Genomic DNA, 22,666 nt, shown 5'->3' with positions numbered 1-22,666 from the left:
CACACATCCCCTGTATTACCAGTCCTAGCCCCTGCTGCTGTCCTGTCCTACCAGCAAACTAATAACATTTGCTTGGTGTCCCAGGTAGTGCTTGATGAGATTTCTTGAATGAAAACAAGCAGGGGCCTGTTTAGAATATTCGTAGGAACAATGTAGGTCAGACCTATTGCTTGAGATCATATTTCTGTATTCTTTTGAAAGATCTGAAGTGGGTTCATTTTAACACATTAACGTGTGCCAGCACTCAAGAGGAGCGTGAAGCCTAATTCTACCTTGTTTAAGTCACTTACATATTGTTGAATTGAAATGAAATTATTATTTATCCAAGTCCTGTCTGTCTGCAGGCATGTCATGTGGATCTCTTTAAATTTGACTTCAAATAGGTACACCACACCATTTGAATGCTACATCACAGTGTTCCCACAGATTGTTCCTCCCTACTCCCCCTTTTGTATCAGTGTGGCTGTTGATCTCTGAACCGCAATGGCAGCATCAGTTTTTCAATCAGTGTTTTTTTTTTTTCGCATCAGTCTGTTTGTGCTATTTAACTTATGTGTATCATCACAATAATATGAGTCTCCAATTAATCTGCCTTTGAAGCCAAAGTTCAAAGTGACTGAGTGAAATTCTGATAATTTCACTTCCATGGTATATTAAACCGTGGAATCACATCTATGGTTTTCTTCCCCTCTAAGTACACTGTTGACTGAAAATAATATAAACTAAATATAATATTGCAATTCATTGGGGGTTGGTGACTAATTGTAAAAATTTATATTTTCTCTGTGCGGGGTCTTAACCGGGCATGGGTTTCATAAATGTAGATTACTTCCACCCTACAACTTTGAAGATTCACAAATGAATAAAGAAGCAAACCCAAAAAAGGAAAAACTTTCTTTGTATTCTCTCTTTTACTTTCTATGATGCCATTGACCATTAGCTAAATCCCTCCCCAAAACAGATTGTCCAATTGCAGCAACCGTAACTTGGCACAGCATGTCTTTCAAACTTTCTCCTCATGGTGAAGCAGGTGTATATTTTCAGCCTTTAAAGCCTTTTCATTAGTAAAGAATCCACAGTATGTTTATCTGCTCTAACTTTAGCTGCAATCATTAGCATGTTGGGCTAACTGGCCTACTACCTGTATTAACCAAGTGCTATTTCCAAGGCCAAGAGATCATTCACTAACATTTTGTGGGGTTACAGGTTAAGTTTAAAAAGGGCTACATTCAATGTGTAGTATTTCCCCACTGTGGGAAGGCTAGCCTAGTGTTAGCAGTTTGGTTATTTAAAAAAAAACAGCAACACGTTGTTAGGAATATGATGTATGTTTTTTCAGCCATTCTACAGTAGGTACAGTATGTGCTATGTTTTTGCAATGCCATTGATCTTAAGAAGCATTGACACAAGACGTAAGCCAGCTCGGGTCAGAGCGTTGCAGTCTCATGGCATCAGAGTCTGGGTCTATTTTTAGGGGGTTGTGTGTATGGTCTTGAAGGTGGATTTCTGTGAGTTTCTGCCTTAGTGGATTGCTGGAACACTGCTCCTCCATGATTTCTCAGCTGTATCTTTTACCCAATTTGAGCTGCTGTGAGTTTTTAGACGTATGTTGAAATGTTTCTCTATGTCTTTTGCCTCAGTGTTTGTTGGCACAATCTTGGCCTGATAATGAAGGGGTCCACTAACCCTGAGCTTGTTTTCCATTGATTGGGGTAAATATGGGCTGGGTATTGTTAAAAAAATGTCGATACCGGTACTGATACCAATACGTGCCTTTGATTACAGTTCCTAAACGTTTTTTCAATACCAATTTTATAAAACAAAAAGAAATTACATTTACGTCACCAATCTTTTTATTTATTTTTCAGCTTCTACTACGTGAGCCCCATCTCTGTGCTTAACATAGAGTTTTTCCTGCCTGCCTCTATGACGTGTAACGTTAGACAGCCAATCACAAACGTTATTAGATCTTGGTAGATGCATGCTGCATGCTTATAGGTTCACTGAGGCTGAAGTGATTTACTCCTTAGGTATTGAAATTGGGTATTGAATGAAAAGGCATTTTTCGATGCTCAATACTTTAGAGCCAATTCAGTCGGTGCCTAAAAAGTATTGAATCCGGTATCCAGCCCTAGGTGTGATTTACATTCCTGTAAACTTCAATAACCAGGTTAACATTCCTTTAGGTGTGCACAAAAAAACATGTGTCTTCTTGTGTAAACCTTATGTTTGCATTCACTGAGTTGACATGCATGCACTTCTGGGTGCGATTAGGTATGATTGTGACTGAGGTATCATTCACATCTTTGCCAATGGTTGACTAAAATAATCCAAAAAGGAAAAGCATGCCTGTTGTATCAAATCAAAATGTCTTTCTCTCAATAACGGAAGTTTGAACATTGGTTTGGAACCTAAGACTAATCCATCACTGTCCTGTTTCAACAGGAAATACTTGACGTTAAGGAAGTAGCAATACAATCTAATGGGAGCTTTAATGGCACAATTAGTCTTATGTGACATCAAGGTGTAAACAATCAACTAAGGATTAAATCAAACCCCTATGGCAATCTCTTCTTGTCTGATGTACATGACCAAGAATCCTCATATACACTGAATCCTAATGAACTATTTAGGTGACCAGGATAACAGAGACAAAACATAAGAGGATGACTGATGTAATTTGAGTTGTAAGAAACCCTTACAGGACAACAATGGTAAATAGGGGCTTGTTAGTGCAACAACTGACAAATATCTTATAAAAATATAAACAAAAACATTACTCTAAATCTGAGATGAGTAGCATAATAAACCAGTTGTGAACACTACTTTGACATTTGAGTTAATATGGTGACTTGTTATCAAACAGTTGCTTATTTACACATCCAAAAGTTACTGCCCAACATTATCATTCATTTTGAGTCATGTTTCTCTCTAAGTCCATTAATCACTTTCACTTAATTCTTTTTTGGTCTCCACCAACATCTGAGGGAAATATCTGGCTCCTTAATGCTCCACTGTTTACCAACTAGACTCTTATTGTGTCTGCGTTTTGGTGCCAATCGGGTGGTGAGTTTTTAGAGCTTTTTCAGTAAAAACAGCTGCCTGTTATGGCTAAAAATTACGATATGAGAGCAGTGAGAGTAAAAGACAAAACATCGTCATTTGAATATTATAAAAAATATTGATTATAGCCATTATAAATACACAATACTTTACTGTATTATAATGTGTGTCTGTATGCACTTAAAGCGAACAGAATTGCTGCCATTGTTTCATTTTGCTTTGGCATTTATGACATTAACACACAATAGCGGTGCCTATGAACCAATATGCTGCATGAATATTTAAAACAAAATTATGCATGTGATAAAACTATGGTGCTGTCTGAAAATTTCTCTGTGTACTTTGATATTTCTTTGTGTATCTTGTGATACTGTTTGATCTCTATACACTACATACAACAGTCTCTGTACTTTGTTGTGGTGCTGCCTTAGATTGCATCACATTGTAAGGTGTTTTTTGGACCAAATAAAAGGCATCATTGTTGCTTAAGTCAGAACTACACTGATAGAATCCATAAAGGAAAAGCACGTTTTCATGTAGCATGAGAATCCATTTATCATAGCAGTTTCCTTCATATCTTTCATTATAATCAGGATGCAGAGATAAATGAAGAATCGTTGATTACACCAATCAATATGAAAATCAATATAAAGTCCAGGGAGATATCATTATCATGATCAAACAAGAACTAATCTTAAAAGGAAGATGTGCTTCAAAAGACACCATCAATCATCAGGAAATAGCTGAATCCCATTAGCCATGACTACATTAAAAAATCTGACATGATCATAAACCTGGGGGGGGGACCATTGGGGGACAGAAATGGAAGGGCAGGTTAAAATGTCATCACCATTCAAGAGCAAACTCACTCATCAATTTCAGGCTTGTGGTTTCATGGATGCAAATATTCTGGAGAGCATTATCAGATATGGAATCACAGCATGGTTTGGCAACTTAACACTGCAGCTAAAAAGCAGGTTGGTCAGCACACACAAGACAGCTATGAGGATAATAGGGAGGAAAGAGTTCAAGCCCATACAGAGCCTGTACGAGCAAGTTGTTAGAAAACAAGCCGTAAGAATCACTGCAGATTCTCTACACCCTCTTTTTCCTGAATATGAACTTCTGCCATCAAGAAAAAGAGTCTGTGTGCCGAGATGTAAAACAGACTAAAGTTATCATTTATCCCAACGTCCATCAAGCTGCTGAACACCAATAGTAAATCTTAGCACAACAGAGCAGGGGTACAATAAATACACCAGCACTTTTGCACTTTGCACTTTAATTATTACAGTTAATTCTTAGGACACTTTGTTTTATGTTGATTTTACAATATTTTTTTTCTGTTACATGTTTATATTGTGAAGCAATAGTGTATTCTATTCTATACGTGCACAAGCTGAAGAAGGGCGCTGCCAAATGTGGCAATAAGCTATCAAATTGGAGTGCTTTCCTAGTAGCTTTATTTATATCCCATAGAGACAAACAACCATTCACAGTTGTATGCAAACTCCATTGTTTATCTTATTATTTTCATAGCCTATGTTTCAAACTCAGCATTATTCTGTTGGACGTATGATATTAGATAATGTATTGGCTTACACCTGTATCTGCAAATGGGATATCTGCACTTTTTACTCTCATTGTTATTAACTAGAAAGAGTTCCTCAGTATTGCTCACTTTTCTCATTCTTTGAAATGTGTGTCCTATATCCAAACACATAAGGAAGCTTATCAGTTGGTGCCAGGAGTGCTGTCTTGTTATAATAGTGGCTTTTTTATTTTATTTTTTTAAAGCTGATGGAATACAGTATGCTCAGCAACTGCGCTTTGTGAGTTTTGCATTTACACCCACACTGCGATAAATCACAGTCACACTGTGGGGGACCTCCTGCTGCCTTTTGAACTTACTCAACGAAATGTAAAACGATAAAAATAAATGCACTGTGAATGACAGAGGGAGGACAGGGTTTCACCGCCCTAGCACTCTTAGTTACCGCTGGCACTGTGTGACAAACCTCAGGAGAAAGTGTGTGTGTCTCCAATTATGTATTCCTATACATCATTTTTTTATCAATAATAATAGAATAAAGGTCAACAATGCTAGCAGCTATGTGAAGCTGTACTTATGCTCACATCATCATGCTAACATTTTTTCAATGACCACAACAGAGAGCAGTGAAGTCTATTAGAAGCACTTTTCCGGTGATGGCTGAGCGTTACTGTGCAGCCTCCAACTGAGCTTGACAACGTAGAGGTGACGTGAGCAATCTGTCTGAAAGTTGTAAGTCTTCTGGTAGCTGTGCCAAGAGAAATCTCAATAAATCCCAATCTTGCAAAGATGGAGAGTGTAGGTATGTGTTAGGAAATTACATAGGCACAGGCTAATTATTGCTAACTAAAATGCTTGTTAAGATTAGTAATTAAACTATAACAGCTAATGTAAGTCGAAACTGCCTGCGAGCTTCTCCTGTACTGTACAGTAATTTGTATATTATGCAACAGAAAGTCACATGGTTATGACACAATCACCTACTTTTACAAAAACACCTGCTACGGAGCCATAACTTGAGATACAAGGTAATGGAGCCTTTTATACATTGTCATGTTTCTTTAGAAATAAACAATGGACAAACAGAGTCTTTAAACACTTCAGATGTGAAGTTATTTGCTGTCAAAGTGACGCCAAAATGAATGGCAGTCAATGGAATGCTAACGGCGGGTGTTGGCTTATTAGCATCAAAATGGCTCCATAGTAGGTACGCTTTGCGGAGGCTGGCTTACCCCCTTGCATAAAGCAAAGCTGAGGCTGATCAGAGTATCATTAGTTTTGCAGGTATTTTGTAAGCCAAAGTATTGGACAAACTAAAAACTATGACCTGATGATGGTGTTAGATGAAAGGTCAGTGGTATTAAGTTTATGCAAATTATCCTCTGGACTATGAGTGTTTGTACCAGGTTTCATGGCAATCCATCCAATAAAGGAAAAGTCAGGGAATCACCTAAGTCATTTATTTATCTTCAAGCAGGTTTGAATATTCAATATTTTCAATATATGTAACAGTCGTTGAGATATTTCAGTCTGAAGTAGTGGGCCATCATACAAATTGTCCATTTATTTATGTTAATATGATGTTAATATATATATATATATATATATATATATATATATATATATATATATATATATATATATATATATATAATAATAATAATAATAGTAAAAGTAATAATAGAAATGCAATAATTTTATTATATAATAATAATATAATTATTATAATAATTTATAATATCCATGGGAAGGTTTCATTAAGAGGAATGCCCAGCAGTACATTTTCTTTGTCACAGCACAGCCAGATAACTTTGTCATACCAGGAGAGCTGAACAGACCTGTTACTTTGCCCTGTCTTTTGCACTAAATCAATCTTAAGTGTTGATCTAACCCTGTTGCTTAATTCTAAGTTTCTCCTCATAAGGAAGACTTTCAAATGGCTTCGCCAAAATCAGGTCGACAATATTAGCATTGTCTGCCATCGTGTGCAGTTTGCTAGCTGGCTAGCTCACCCCTACAACACTAGCCTAGCCTACTGTACGAATGAATGAATGAACAAACGATCTAACAAAATGATATTAAACTCAAAGGAGGAAATGTGGGAATTAGGTTAAACTGAAACAAGGAATGTGGTGTATAATTGTATGAAATGTATGATGAAAATTGGCTAGCAATTTCGCCAAGCCACTACCAAGAAACAGGTTGAAGCAGTTCATCTTTCAACTAGACTTGTAAAATCCGCGATGGAACTGAGGAGCTGAGTTCTGCTTGAAGTTGAACAGTTTCGGCAACTTTTTATAGTACAAAATCGCTGTCAATCAAAAGGAGATACAGTCCTTCGACAGACCCTCCAATTATCACGCAGAAGCCCAGCGTCCAGGCCAGCCCACTGCTCCATTGACCCCCAGAGACGCTGAGCATCCGTGGGCGGGACATAATCGCAGCATTTATCCAATGACCGTCTAGTTTCAAAGCACTGAAAAGAACTGCTCAGAGCAGTCCCATTGAAGTCAACGGACGCTAGGCTTCAACGGGGAAATGCACTGAGACGCTACGGGAATGTATGAGAAGGAAATCGAGTCAGCCAATTCTGAACCAACTCGTCTTCGAGATGAACGTATTCTAACGCATTTTAGTCAATAAAATGTTAACACAATAGTACATATTTGACATTTTAAATTTTAGACATTTTAGGGGAAGCTGAGCTTCCGTTGCAGTCTTAAAGAAATCGCCACTGTTTTCTACTGATATCCAAATTCCATATACTTTAACCATACCCTGTTCTTATTATAAACTGTTTTATTTCAACCTGTACCACCAAATCTCATTGTATCCTGAGGACCAAACAAACAGTTTTGTATCCCACTAAACATTTGAAATTTCTTGTTGTTTGTATATATTGAAACCTGCTTTCTGTACAACAATGGCGTTCTTCTGATTCACCTCTTTTATTGGCTAATTGTTACCTTATACTGCCATCATTTTTGACTCAAGCTTGTGGCATACATGTGCATCCTCGTGTGTTTATAAAAGACCTGATACAAACAATACAAGCACCCACACATCAAAACATTGCTCCAACTGTAATTCAGTATTATTAGTACTATTAACCCAATCGCTAGACTAGTATTACTACTATAACTTTGGTTCCTCCTGTGATTTGTAATAATGGCAGAAGTCATCTGTGCTGTTAATCCTGTGCAAAGTTGCCTCTCTCTGTTAAATAGACATTCCACTGAAAATAACACAAAGAGGGCATCTGGTTAGTTATGCCAGTGTGAATCGGCATCTTACTAATTTGGGGTCTGTGTTGTATTTTTTATGTGGCCACAGTGCAAATGATTAAAAACTTCAGTAGCATTTTGGCTGCAAATCCAAGAGGCTCCTCCAGCTACTCAGCATGGACACCCATTTGGACAATGTCCAAGTTCTAATTAGTACAACAGAAGATTTTCATTGAAATATACTTTGTTTGTTTCTTATGCAGTGCAGGTTTCTTAGACGATGGTGGCTAATGACTTTGAGGTTGGCAGTTATGTTTTTGAGTGGAATAGCTCAACAAGTATTCTTATAAATTATTTATAATTTGGGTTACAGTATGCCCCCCTTAGGGTGAATTGTAATAAAGTCTGGGATCCTTTAATGTTTAGTCTCGAGTAAGTTCAAAATTGTGACCAAAGACTGGAAAAATGAATGGCATTCCCATCCGCCTTAGCTGATAGCATCATACCTGCGACTCATTAGCATGTTAACATTATCATTGTCATTGTGAGCATGTTAGCATGCTAATGTTAGCAGTTAGCTCAGTACAAGTACAGTACAGCCTCCCAGATCTGCTAACGTGGCTGTAGACTTTTAGTTTGTATATGCAAGAGATATTACACTAATGCTGAAGTAAAACCAAAGTCCTGCTCAGAAAAGTGAAAAATAACAATTAACCTGGTTTCCAAACTGAAACCTCAAAGATAAGGAAAGCTCCATCCCTTATAGATACTTCAGGATTTAATTGTAATGCAGCTGTAAGCTACATTGTACACATTTCAAAAGACATTGTCAGTCAGACAATAATGATTTTAAAGTTCCAGTCCTTAACCATTGTCGAGAACACTCTTCACACCATGTGAACAATTGGAATGCGGATCATGTGGACACTCAATCACCTATTGAGCATTGTTCAAGGTCTTTGCCTTTTAAATCGATACACAATCATTGTGCTTTATTTCAAGTGATTGTTGGGGCGAATCTTTGTATTTCACAACGAGCCCTGAATCTGAAGGATTCATATATCTTACAAATGTTAAGACTGTAGGAAATTCAAATTGTAATGATAAAATAATTAGGCTATAATACATATCTCCAATACAGAATTATTCATTCAATTAGTTAATTTTTCAAGAGCCTTGGTTATGAAAAAGAAGAAGCCCTTCCTGCAGACCACACGAGAGTCTGATAAGTGACAGGATGGTGTGATTATTCTCATTATTGCTGGGGTTTTTATTATTATTATTTTATATATCATCAGCAAGGGCATATTTTCAGGTTTCATGATTGATTTCTAACCACACATTAATTTCCACCATTATGGTAATACATAGTATACATATACTGTACATACAGTACATGTAGAAGAGGCTTTATGTATCCATGAAATGGCTGGCTCATACAGATGAAGTGACAGTTACCTGAGACACACTAGCAGTATATGTGTTTTAAGGATTCATTTCTGGCTCAAGTTGCAAGTTACTGTAAAGCACTAGGGTTTTAGGAAAGTTGGACAGTTGGAAAATCACTTTAGAGGAGTCTTCTTTTGAATCTGGACTTGGACATGTGTCAAGTCTGCCAGGGAAGGATAAAGGGCTTTTACAACAGTTGGTTTGACCACCTCAAACGCTGCATAAAAGTCTCAAAAGGATTGAAGTAGAAGCTGAGTAATTTCTGTGCTGTCCTGGGGGTAGCACACCTCAAGTTTGACATGGTCTTGTATGGTTCAGATCAAGAATCTGACATGTTTTGTTTTTTTCTTGTAAATCGTCTGAAATGTTGAGGAAAGTAATCATGTATGTCAATTAATCAACATTTGATAAAAAATGTAAGTCACTTTTCAATCAAACACTCCAAACATAATTTCAGGTGAGGTGAGAGTTTGCTGATTTTCTCTTTTTTATATTAAAGCAAACTAAGTATCTTTGTGATTTGAATTGTTGTCCGAACAAAGCAAGACATTTAAAGTAGACTACTTACAAGCTTTCAACTACATACTCACAGTCTTCTTCAGTGGATGGAGTTTCAGGAAATTGAAAAAGTAGTTGTTCCGCACATCTACACTTGGAGGTGGTTATAATGTGTGACAAGGCACAATATTGTTTAAATACAGGTATAATTATAGCTGCTCTGCAGCAATGGTCAGGGCCGAGCATTTTAAGCTTGCAGGGAAGGTGTCCAAAGCACAGTGGCTGAATTTGTATAAGATGTGACATTGTGACCGTTGAGCTTCGAGCTCGCAATCTTCCGGTCCAAAGGCAAATGTTGATCTCAGTGAGCTAAAAAACAAAGGTAATAAATCCTCCAGCTCTTTGGGCTAAATTGTATTGAGTCAGCCTGGGTTGGCTAAATAACATGACTTTCCTAAACAGGAACTGGACTGATTTTTTATCAGAATAAGGTGTGTTAATGCAGACACATAAAAAAAAAAATGCAGGGCGGTTGTCCACAGCACAATGCCTGATTAGCTATGTGTATGATCATCTTGCAATACCAGGTGCTCAAACTCGGAACCATTGAGGCCGTAGGCAGGTTCTGATCTCACGGAGCTGTTATCTGGGGGATGTCACAAGTGGCATCGCAACACCTAGTAGATAAGGAGCAGGCTTGCATGAAAATGCAGAATTTAAAGCTGCTGTAAAATTGTGTACTTGGTTAAGACAACATAGAGATGCCTGTAATTTATTTTCAAAAAGATCAATACATGCCAAACTGATGTTTAAAGCTCTATTTAGCATTAACTGCAATGCGATGGGGACACAATTCTGATATTTTGCACACCAAATCTACAATGATCTTTGAATATTTTTCTATGAACATCAGAGATTTAGTTTGGAAGAAATTGCAGTATTTGTATACACTACTGTATACACTACTGTACTGTAAACCATTTGAATGCACTGTGGGCTAAAATTTTAATGGTAAATTTGTGGAGGACAGTCTGAAGATGAAGTTGCCCAAATTTGGTGTCAATTCAAACAAACATGTGGGAGGAGGTTTAGGAAGTTTTACAGTTTTTTGTAGAGTGATGGACTTCAAAATTGCTACAAGGTAACAGCAGGGCATAGTTTCTGCTCTATTGGAGCTACAGTATTGCATTAGTTGCAACGTTGTAGCATTTACGGCTGATGTGTTATGAATTTTTAAAGTTTAGAATTGTAGATGGCTGTTGTAGCACCACCATCAGCACAATAAGCACACAAATCAGACTGATTAAGTTTAGAATAGGACAGGACTTAGGCGCAAAATTTGGTGAGTTTACGTGCATGGGAACATGGATTTCGTAGGAAGAAGAAGAAGAAGAAGAAGAAGAAGAAGAAGAAGAAGAAGAAGAAGAAGAAGAAGAAATAATATAGGCAAAAGAAAAAAGCTTCGCTGCTTGACCCCTAATGGCACATTCTCTCCTGGAAGGCATTCATAATGTTGCACACAGTTTTACCCATGAAAAGTGACAGAAATAGTTGTGTCATGATGAATAAAAACAGAGTGAGAGAGAGAAGTTCAAACTGACTCCTTTCTCACCTCCGCCCTGCTCGCAACTCACCATGTAAAGAATGTTGGATTGTCAGTTACAAAAAGTAACAATTATGGGGAGGGGGTGGGGGTCCAAAAATCAATGTTGTACATTTGGTTTTCTGGGACTCACCAACAAACTTATAGTCCTTTCCTATATGTTGCCTTGATACATTTAACACATTTGAATGGACATTAAAATACAAGTTTAAATGCAACAAAAGCAGTCAGTATTACATTTAATTAATGGGTGATTCTAAGCACTAATCTTGTCTATAATTGCTTATATTATGTGCAACGCCAATCACAAGATATTTGTTAATGTGTATATACCTACAGTATAGCCATGTTAAAGGAACAGAGTGGCCTTCATCTCGCATACAGCTACACATAGAAAAGATTTGTGTATCACAAAAGAGCATGGAGCGAGAGGAACAAACTGTACTGTCTGACAGAGTGGAACATTTCATCGGAAATATCTCAAATTATACTTAATAACAAATGTCTGATTTTGAAAGAAAATTTCTGGGTTGTAATCACTGTGTTTGTCTTATTTTCTTTTCCCAGGGGATAATAACGGATGGCCCCATCTTTTCGACAAGTATTTTGGAATGCCCAGCTATAACACTGGAACCAAGTCAAATGCATGCTGTAAGTACTGCTATTCTTTTTTTAAACTGCATATTTAAAAACATTTTTTGGCTAATTTGTGCTGATATATAAAACCTTGTTTTACTACTCTTGAAAATAAGTTATAGGTGTCATTTCATTGCTAGTGGTATAATTGTCCTGGGTTTTTGCATTTATTGTCATCACTGCTGTGTTAAAGAATTTCCCTTTCAAAGGAACTCGGGGGCAGTGAAATACACTTCACAGACCAACATACCAACCAGTCACCAGCTGCATTTGCAGTTCAGCACAGGTGCATAACCGTATACAATTGTGGGTGGAAAGCCAGTGAGGGTGTTAATATAGACAGTTTTTTTGCCTGTGTGGGATAAGGTCTGGGGGCAAAAGATTGAACTTCTGGATGCATTATGCCCTTCTCATGAAGCTTCTCCCTGACAGATAAGAAGAAGCAACAAAATGCAACCAACTACATATATGAAAGCTTCAATTCTAATCATTCTAGATGTGGTTGTTCACAATATCTTAATGGCATGAATCAAACTGGCATCCAAGAGGGTAAACATTTAATTTCCGAGCAATGCCAAAAACAAAGTCAGTGTGATAAGGACTTCCTTTTTTTACACCTTCCATCACTTACAAGGCAATTGACTTTGTTAGTTTGTGTTGATTCTAGCAGCCCCTTTGGACAAAAGCGGTAGTGTTTTTACAGCACCTGCTGTCATAAAGATCTTTTCTAGCGCAAGCCGGCTGGTGCCGTAACGTAACGTCCACGGGAGGAAAGTATTATCCACTCTATTACTGAGTTAATGTTACCAGGAGGTCATATAGTTGCGATGAATGTTTTGGTCAGACAGAACATCATTCAGATTGATGAATGGTTGGATGGATGGACTTTAATAATCCTAAACTGGGAAATGACTATATTACAGCAGCAGACACACAACATCCACACAGAATAACACAAAATAATAATAAATAAAAATCAAAATACCAGAACACCTACGCAAACTTGAAAAACAATGTACAACATATATACAAGTAGAGAATAAAAATGTGCAACCGGCATACATACATAGTATAAATGAAAAATATATAAACTATGCAGTCCAAGTAAACATATGAGTGTTGCAATTTGTGCTTAAATACAATTTTGTAATAAATGAGGTAATGACAGTGTTATCTCACATTCAGCGGTGAAATGTTGAATTTTATTTCTTGTTGTATGAATGATTTTCTGATGTCACCGATGCATTGTTGCATTTCTACATCACTTAAGATGTATCATGAGCTAAACCGAGCTAAACTGGGTGACACTGTCACCGTTTGACGAGCCAAAGCATTAGCAAGAGTTTGTTGTAGCAACCAACATAATAATAATAATAATAATAATAATAATAATAATAACTTAGATTTATATAGCATTTTATTCATGAAACCAAAGGATGCTTTACACCAGTACAGGGGGACAAAAATAAAATAGTAGGCCAACACAAGCACGGACTGAAAATAAATAAAAACTGGGCGCTAAATGGAAGGGTCGGTTTTGAATCATTTACTGTACAATCCTGTAAATTGTCTTCATCTATCGAAAGCCCGGCCAACTTCTGTCACTCCCTTTCAGCTTTTAGTTCTTCGTTTTATTTTCGTTTTTCCTGGGATGACCCTGCCCTAGTATCAGCCATAACTACAACAGTCAACAGATGAAATAACTAATAAAATATATTAAAAAATATATAACTTATGAAATAAAATGAAAATACAATTAGGCCTATATAAAGAAATCTGCTACCTTTTACCACTGGATACTCAAACACAGGCTTTCCCGGTGTTACAACCAAATCTGTGACCCATCAGAATGTGTTACTGTAGAGCCGGTTGCCTGCCGTAAATCATTTTGTGACTTTGCGAGGAAAATCGGACTCGGGCAAAGGCATTAATAAACACTATATACAGTTCCTCATAGTTACTTTAACTAACCCCTTCAGGCTCATTCTCTCCTCATTTAATTGCAAACAGCTTTTACACTACAGTCTTGCAGCATTAAGGTAATCCATCACCATGAATGAGGAGTCAAAAAAAGACATTTTGCGTCAAGCATACATCACAATAAATTAGGGCAGAAACTTTTGACAATACAGGAGTGAGCTTTGAGCTTCAATTTTTACTTGTAAAGAAAGCAAAGCTTAAGCTAAAATATGGCTTCACTAAATCTGTCAGATCCATTGTATTCTACTTTATTCAGATTAAAACATTTTAGTTTCCAACCTTTTGTCAGTCACAGCCCAGTCAATCCAAACCATCAGACAGTAAGTGTTGGGTAATGATAGAAAAGAATTAGGTTGTGCAACGTGTTTTCTCACTGATGTCAGATTTCAGTACTGTTCATAGTTGTTCCAAACTGCCACAGTTGAAGGCAGAGTGAAAAGCCAGCCATCATAGAGGGGGAGATACGCAATTACAGTCTCTCCTGAAAAGCATTAATGGTGTTGTCCTGATTTGTACACATGGCTAGCGAAAAAAGAGCTTAGAGAGAAAGGGTCTCTTTTCTCACTTTGGCACAGCTGGTCAATATCAATTTCAGAAATTGTTGGACACAGCTCCCCCACGTTCGGAAATGTGTTAGGTGAGGGTGTTTCCGAAGCTGTTTGACCATCCAATACGCAGTTTTGATGGAGCATATTGGGAGCTCAATGGTATCTACTATGTAACCAAGACAGAGGAGAAATAGACAATGACTTATGAAATATCGACAGAGGTCTTAAAATGAAAGAGAAAAAGAAATGAGAAAATGAGCAAATCCTTCAATCATGCCCGCTGCTGACTTGTTGATGTTTAGTGGCTGTGTTGTGCTACAATAGTCCTTCACACAAAAGCGGCAATGAAGCTCTACTTATTTACTTATTGGATTACATTTGTCAGTAACAAGCCAAATGAGAAAAGATTAAGACAGAAGGTTCTCCGTGGACTCTTCCCCTCTAGAAAATTGCCTTTTAAATTACTTTCTTGCCAAATGGATTTATACTCAACACAATTTTGTATCAATTACATTTTATTACTCAACTTTTGCATGTTAACAAACCCATTTTATATACATTTTCCCATTAACACAATCAGTGGTGGAATGTAACTAAGTACATTTACTCAAGTACTGTACTTACAAATTTAAGGTACTTGTACTTTTGAGTCTTTTCTTTTCATGCCACTTTCTACTTCTACTCCACCACATTTCAGAGAGAAATATTGTACTTTTTACTCCACTACACTCATCTGTTAGTGTCATGGGCTATGTTCCATTCAGCTTAAACACTCCCAAGAAACTCCAGGACACGGCTGATTCATTTCCATGAAGTTTACTGGGAATTTTGTGAAACTGCAATACAGTACAATCCATCTTCGTCCGCTTATCCGGTGTCGGGTCGCGGGGGGAGCAGCTCCAGCAGGGGACCCCAAACTTCCCTTTCCCGAGCAACATTAACCAGCTCCGACTGGGGGATCCCGAGGCGTTCCCAGGCCAGGTTGGAGATATAATCCCTCCACCTAGTCCTGGGTCTTCCCCGAGGCCTCCTCCCAGCTGGACGTGCCTGGAACACCTCCCTAGGGAGGCGCCCAGGGGGCATCCTTACCAGATGCCCGAACCACCTCAACTGGCTCCTTTCGACGCAAAGGAGCAGCGGCTCTACTCCGAGCTCCTCACGGATGACTGAGCTTCTCACCCTATCTCTAAGGGAGACGCCAGCCACCCTCCTGAGGAAACCCATTTCGCCGCTTGTACCCTGGATCTCGTTCTTTCGGTCATGACCCAGCCTTCATGACCATAGGTGAGGGTAGGAACGAAAACTGACGGGTAGATCGAGAGCTTTGCCTTCTGGCTCAGCTCTCTTTTCGTCACAACGGTGCGATAGATTGAATGCAATACCGCACCCGCTGCGCCGATTCTCCGACCAATCTCCCGCTCCATTGTCCCCCTCACTCGCGAACAAAACCCCAAGGTACTTGAACTCCTTCACTTGGGGTAAGGACTCATTCCCTACCTGGAGAAGGCATTCCATCGGTTTCCTGCTGAGAACCATGGCCTCCGATTTAGAGGTGCTGATCCTCATCCCAACCGCTTCACACACTCGGTTGCGAACCGATCCAGTGAGTGCTGAAGGTCGCAGGCCGATGATGCCATCAGGACCACATCATCTGCAAAGAGCAGCGATGAGATCCCCAGCCCACCAAACTGCAACCCCTCCCCACCCCGACTACGCCTCGATATCCTGTCCATAAATATTACAAACAGGATTGGTGACAAAGCGCAGCCCTGGCGGAGGCCAACCCTCACCTGAAACGAGTCCGACTTACTACCGAGAACCCGGACACAGCTCTCACTTTGGTCATACAGAGATTGGATGGCCCTGAGTAGAGACCCCCTCACCCCATACTCCCGCAGCACCTCCCACAGTATCTCCCGGGGACCCGGTCATACGCCTTCTCCAAATCCACAAAACACATGTAGACCGGTTGGGCATACTCCCAGGCTCCCTCCAGGATCCTTGCGAGTGAAGAGCTGGTCCGTTGTTCCACGACCAGGACGGAATCCGCATTGTTCCTCCTCAACCCGAGGTTCGACTATCGGCCGAACCCTCCTTTCCAGCACCTTGGAGTAGACTTTACCAGGGAGGCTGAGAAGTGTGATACCCCTATAATTGGCACACACCCTCTGGTCCCCCTTTTTAAAAAGAGGAACCACCACCCCAGTCTGCCACTCCTTTGGCACCGTCCCAGACTTCCACGCAATGTTGAAGAGGCGTGTCAACCAGGACAGCCCCTCCACACCCAGAGCCTTGAGCATTTCTGGACGGATCTCATCAATCCCGGGGCTTTGCCACTGTGTAGTTGTTTGACTACATCAGTGACTTCCGCCTGGGAAATCGGCGACAATCCCCCGTTATCCTCCAGCTCTGCCTCTAACATAGAGGGCGATTAGTCGGATTCAGGAGTTCCTCAAAGTGCTCCTTCCACCGCCCTATTACCTCCTCAGTGGAGGTCAACAGTGTCCCATCCTTACTGTACACAGCTTGGATGGTTCCCCGCCCCCTCCTGAGGTGGCGAACAGTTTTCCAGAAACACTTTGGTGCCGACCGAAAGTCCTTCTCCATGTCTTCTCCAAACTTCTCCCACACCCGCTGCTTTGCCTCTTTCACGGCAGAGGCTGCAGCCCTTCGGGCCCTTCGGTACCCTGCAACCGCCTCCGAGTCCTCCGAGATAACATATCCCGGAAGGACTCCTTCTTCAGTCGGACGGCTTCCCTGACCACTGGTGTCCACCACGGTGTTCGTGGGTTACCGCCCCTTGAGGCACCTAAGATCCTAAGACCACAGCTCCTCGCCGCAGCTTCAGCAATGGAAACTTTGAACATTGTCCACTCGGGTTCAATGCCCCAGCCTCCACAGGGATGCACGAAAAGCTCCGCCCGGAGGTGTGAGTTGAAAGTCTGTCGGACAGGGGCCTCCTCCAGACGTTCCCAATTTACCCGCACTACACGTTTGGGCTTACCAGGTCTGTCCAGAGTCTTCCCCACCCCTGACCCAACTCACCACCAGATGGTGATCGGTTGACAGCTCTGCCCCTCTCTTCACCTGAGTGTCCAAAACATACGGCCTCAGATCAGATGAAACGATTATGAAATCGATCATTGACCTTCGGCCTAGGGTGCTCTGGTACCAGGTACACTTATGAGCATCCCTATGTTCGAACATGGTGTTCGTTATAGACAATCCATGACTAGCACAGAAGTCCAACAACAAACAACCACTCTGGTTTAGATCAGGGAGGCCGTTCCTCCCAATCACGCCTCTCAGGTGTCTCCATCATTGCCCACGTGTGCGTTGAAGTCCCCCAGCAGAACAATGGAGTCCCCCACTGGAGCCCCATGCAGGACTCCAGTCAAGGTCTCCAAGAAGGCCGAATACTCCGAACTCCTGTTTGGTGCATATGCACAAACAACAGTCAGAGTTTTCCCCCACAACCCGCAGGCGTGGGGAGGCGACCCTCTCGTCCACCGGGGTAAACTCCAACACAGCGGCGCAGCCGGGGCTTGTGAGTATCCCCACACCCGCCCGGCGCCTCACACCCTGGGCAACTCCGGAGAAGAAAAGAGTCCAACCCCTATCCAGGAGTATGGTTCCAGAACCGAGACTGTGCGTAGAGGTAAGCCCCACCAGATCTAACCGGTAGCGCTCCACCTCCCGCACCAGTTCCGGCTCCTTCCCCCACAGAGAGGTGACGTTCCACGTCCCCAGAGCCAGCGTCTGCCGCCCGGGTCTGGTCCGTCGAGGCCCCTGACCTTCACAGTACAATGATATGTCTATATTATTAATTAAACCCAAATACACATCAACAGTGTAAATAGTACCGCCTAGCTAACATAGCAGTGTAGCCTATATGACAAACACAATCAAGCTAGTAAAAACAACCAGCAGTAATAAACATAAAGCTAACTTAGCCTAGCACAAACAAATTAGCTTCTTAGCCGTCTCAATAATCTTACTAAATTAAAATCAGCAGTAACCTAATGTTACACAATGAGAAATACTTACAGACGTTGACTTAGCAAAAAGGGAGAAGGAAAAGCGACTCAAACTGACAGCTGGTAGAGCTCACACATTCCTGTAGCTGATTACCGCATGGCAATTTTACTTCCTGTTTCCCAACATGCACTGGTACTACGTTACTATGGTTACAAAGATAAACAAACCATACTGAACTGCTGAAACAAAGTAGAACACATTTTCAAGTGGCATGACACTCCCCGCTTGGGGTCTTTTAAAGAGCCCACATTAATTAACAGAATCAGTCTTTGGAGAGAGAAGCAGAACCACTTCTGTAATGGGCTGAGAAAAAGTCTTTCTGGTTCCATCCTTGACAACTTCCACTTGAACCTTCCGGACCAATCCATCTTCTCCTGGAAAGGTTTTTGCGATGATGCCCTTAGGCCATTGATTTCTCTTTGCCTGATTGTCTTTCAGGAGAACTATGTCTCCTTCTTGGAGGTTCTGCCTTTTTCCTTGCCACTTGTGCCGAAGCTGCAATGTTTTGAGGTATTCATGTTTCCATCTGTTCCAAAACATGTCTGCTAGGCCCTGAACCCGCTTCCACTCCTCTCTGACGAGATGCGCTTCCTGAAAGCTTCCTGACGGAGGAGGAGGTGCAGAGCCTGTCTTGAGAGTCAGGAGCATTGCTGGGGTGAGGATGAGAGGTGATTCCAGATCCAATGACACTGGGATGAGCGGTCTAGCATTCATGGTTGCAGCTACCTCGGCCATGAGTGTGGTCAGAACCTCGTGTGTCAGGTGAGACCTCCTCTCCTCAAGCAGCATGCAGTCCAAAATACGGCGGGCAATACCAATCATTCGTTCCCACACGCCACCCATATGAGACGCGTGGGGCGGATTGAATACCCAGGTGCAGCTCTGTGTGTCCAGGTACTCCTCCACACTGTTGAAGCCTGGATTGGTCTTGTCCATCTCTAGTTCACGAGAGGCGCCGATGAAGTTAGTTCCGCAGTCAGAGCGGATCTGCTTTGCAGGGCCCCTGACTGCAAAGAACCTCCTCAAGGCGTTGATAAAGCTGCTGGTGCTCATTGCTTCAATAACCTCGATGTGAACTGCCTTTGAGCACATGCATGAGAATATCACAGCCCATCGTTTAGAGTTGGAGACTCCTCCTCTTGTGCGGCGTGAGACGATGTCCCATGGTCCAAAGACGTCCACACCTACGTAGGTGAAGGGAGGTGCTACTTGTAGTCGTTCTGCCGGCAGAGCTGCCATCTGCTGATGTTTGGTCTTTCCTCTCAGTCTTCTACAAGTAATACATCTGTGAAGCAGACTGCTAATGCAGCGTTTAGCTCCCACCAGCCAGAACCCTGCCGCTCAAATGGCACCTTCATTAAGATGTCTTCCTTGGTGTTTCACTGCTTTATGATAGTGAGACACAAGCAGGGTTGCAAGACGATGCCGGCCAGGAATGATGATGGGTTGAGTCTCGTTCATGCTCAGATCTGACTGTCCAATCCGACCTCCCACTCTAAGAAGTTGATCTTGGTCCATGGTGGGGTGCAATTTCCACAGGCTGCTGGAAGAAGGGATGTTGGATCCTGAGTTGATACACTTAAGTTCTTCTGTATAGCACTCATTCTGGACACTCTTCACAATACACACTTTGGCCCTCAGCAACTCTTCCTCTGTAGAGCGACAGATGTGCCACCCCTGACATTCATTCTGAGTGGAGTGGGCAAAGGAACGAGCCACGTGGATGAGGTGCGCTATGGCTGTGAGGAGAGTGCTGAACATGGAGAAACGTTCGAAGCATTGTGGGTGTACCACATCTCTGGTAACATGTGTGAGATTTGTCACCACCTGGGGACGCACTTCAGAGTCAGTGTCGGGGTCATTAAGGTTATAAGTCTCTTGAAGCTCAGGTGAATGCGAAGACGCATCCTGTAGAAAGGCTGGTCCTTTTAGCCAAGTTGTGCTGCTAAGCAAGGCTGGTGTCACAGTTCTTGACCCAATGTCAGCTGGGTTGAGGTGCGTTGGAACGTACTTCCACTGGCCGGAATAAGGTGATTGATGGATACGTTGGATCCTGTTGTGTACGTAGACATAGAATCTCCTTGATTGGTTCTGGATGTATCCCAATACAACCTTGCTATCTGTGTAGTATGTGATGTTGTCGAATGTTGTGTCCATCTCTGTGACTACCATCTCGGCGATCTCGACGGTGAGTACGGCTGCACAGAGCTCAAGTCTCGGGATAGTCAAGCCAGGCTGGGGGCTAACTTTGCCTTTCCAAAGACAAAGCCAATCTCAGTCTGTTCTTGGTGGTTTGTCACCTTGATGTAGGCTACGGCTGCTCTTGCCTTGACTGATGCGTCTGCAAAGACACAGAGCATCTTGAGCATCTTCTCCATAAATTCTAGGAAATCAGCTTTCATCTGTGGTCGTTTTTCCAATGAGCGCCGTAGTGAGACAAGGCGGTCAAAAGCCTGTTTCCTGTTGTTAGGCAGCCGCTGTCTCGGTGACCGAAAGGGTAGAGGTGCAACCCAACTTTTGGAGCTGTCCTGGTAGCACTCAGCTTCCATTATCTTCAGAAACTCTAGATCCTCCATGGATGGAGCGACTCTGTGGTCGTCGGGAGTACAAGCGAAGACAGTCTGCCCCAAGCAGTCTACACTGAGCATCATTGAGCCACGGTTGGAGGTTAGTGCTGGATGATGTTGATGTTTAGGCACCTGACCAAACAACTCTTTCACTCTGATCTGGTTGTCGCATGGCTGAAGATGACTCGTACGACCATTCTCTAAGATGGCTGTTTTGTAACTCCTCACCTCAAGTGGTCTGTGAGCACCTCCAAGGCACACATCACCGACGATGACCCATCCCAGGTCAAGCCTTTGAGCAAACGGTGCATCTCCTGGGCCACTTATCTGCTCTCGGACCTTGTGCGCCCGTAAGATGTCTCTGCCCAGTAAGAGGAGTATTTTGGCGTCCGGATCCAGAGGCGGAATCTTGTCGGCGATGCGCTTCAGGTGGGCATGATGGTAGGCTGCTTCTGGCGTAGGAATCTCGGCGCGAACGTTAGGGATTTGGTTGCACTTGAGGAGTGTAGGCAGAGGAATGCTTACTTTCTTGTCCACTGGCTCCACAGTGTAACCGCTGGCTCTCCTCCCCGCTGTCTCTGAATGACCTGCACAGGTCTTGAGGGTATATGAGTAAGAACCTCTGGAGATCTTAAAAACCTCGAAGAACTCCGACCGTGCCAGGGAGCGATTGCTCTGCTCGTCCAGCATGGCGTACATTCTCTTGGACTTCTCCCTGCATCCGTTTGGGAACACGCTGACGAGGCAAATCTTAGCACATGCTCTGGCACTCAGTCCTTCACCACATACTTGTGTGCACGTCGACTTGACCTCCTGGATGTCTGCTCTGTCCTCCTCCCCGCCATCCTCTGAAGTGGAAGGGGACGACTTAGATTTCCAGGTAGGTGGGCAGGGGTGAAGCGCTGTCACATGAGCAGTGCTCTCATACTCTGTACATTTTATCTCAGCGGTGCAGTTCTTTGCGAGATGCTCTGTAGAGGAGCAACAGCGAAAGCAGATGTAATGCTCTTTCAGAAGCTGTTTGCGATCATTTATGCTCTTCTCACGGAAGCCTCTGCATTTCCTCAGAGGTTGGGGCTTCTTATGCAGAGGACAATGTTTATTTGGATCGATTCGTTCCATACCTTCTCTACACTCTGCCTTAGCAGTCCCTGAGACCTGCGTCTTGTGAACATATATGGATGTCTTTGTAGGCCTCTCCCACTTACTCTTTCTCTCTGCTGGGGCTTGCATGAAGAGGTTAAAGCTTGGGTCAGTGCGAGCTCTTGCCTCCGTGGCGATGAAGTTTACCAACATGGAGAAAGGTGGGAAGTTAACAAAGTGTTTCTGTTTGTAGCTTGTACCAAAGTAAAGCCACTTTTCTTGTAAGTTGTATGGGAGTTTCTCAATGATAGGCTTAATTCCTCTGGAGGTATCCAAGTACGACAAGCCTGCAAGGTATCCATCTTCCTTGGCGGCTTGTAGCTCTGACAACAGGTCGGCTAGATCCCTGAGTCTCTATGGATCCT

At 42.0% G+C, this 22,666-nt stretch overlaps 1 protein-coding gene across 2 annotated transcripts in view; it reads left to right on the top strand.

Moving 5' to 3' along the window:
* rxfp1 (relaxin family peptide receptor 1) overlaps positions 1–22,666 on the top strand; it is a 72,452-nt gene that overhangs the window by 23,202 nt on the left and 26,584 nt on the right. For both annotated transcript variants that reach the window (XM_028589450.1, XM_028589449.1), the window contains exon 3: positions 11,957–12,040. In XM_028589450.1, coding sequence (XP_028445251.1) covers positions 11,957–12,040 — 84 coding nt within the window. The remainder of the gene's footprint in view (positions 1–11,956; positions 12,041–22,666) is intronic.

Source organism: Perca flavescens, chromosome 10 (genome assembly GCF_004354835.1).
Source record: "Perca flavescens isolate YP-PL-M2 chromosome 10, PFLA_1.0, whole genome shotgun sequence".
In the NCBI taxonomy this organism is placed as follows: Eukaryota; Metazoa; Chordata; class Actinopteri; order Perciformes; family Percidae; genus Perca; species Perca flavescens.
The sequence above is the reverse complement of the archived record's forward strand: the minus strand, read 5'-3'. Positions and strand labels throughout refer to the sequence as shown.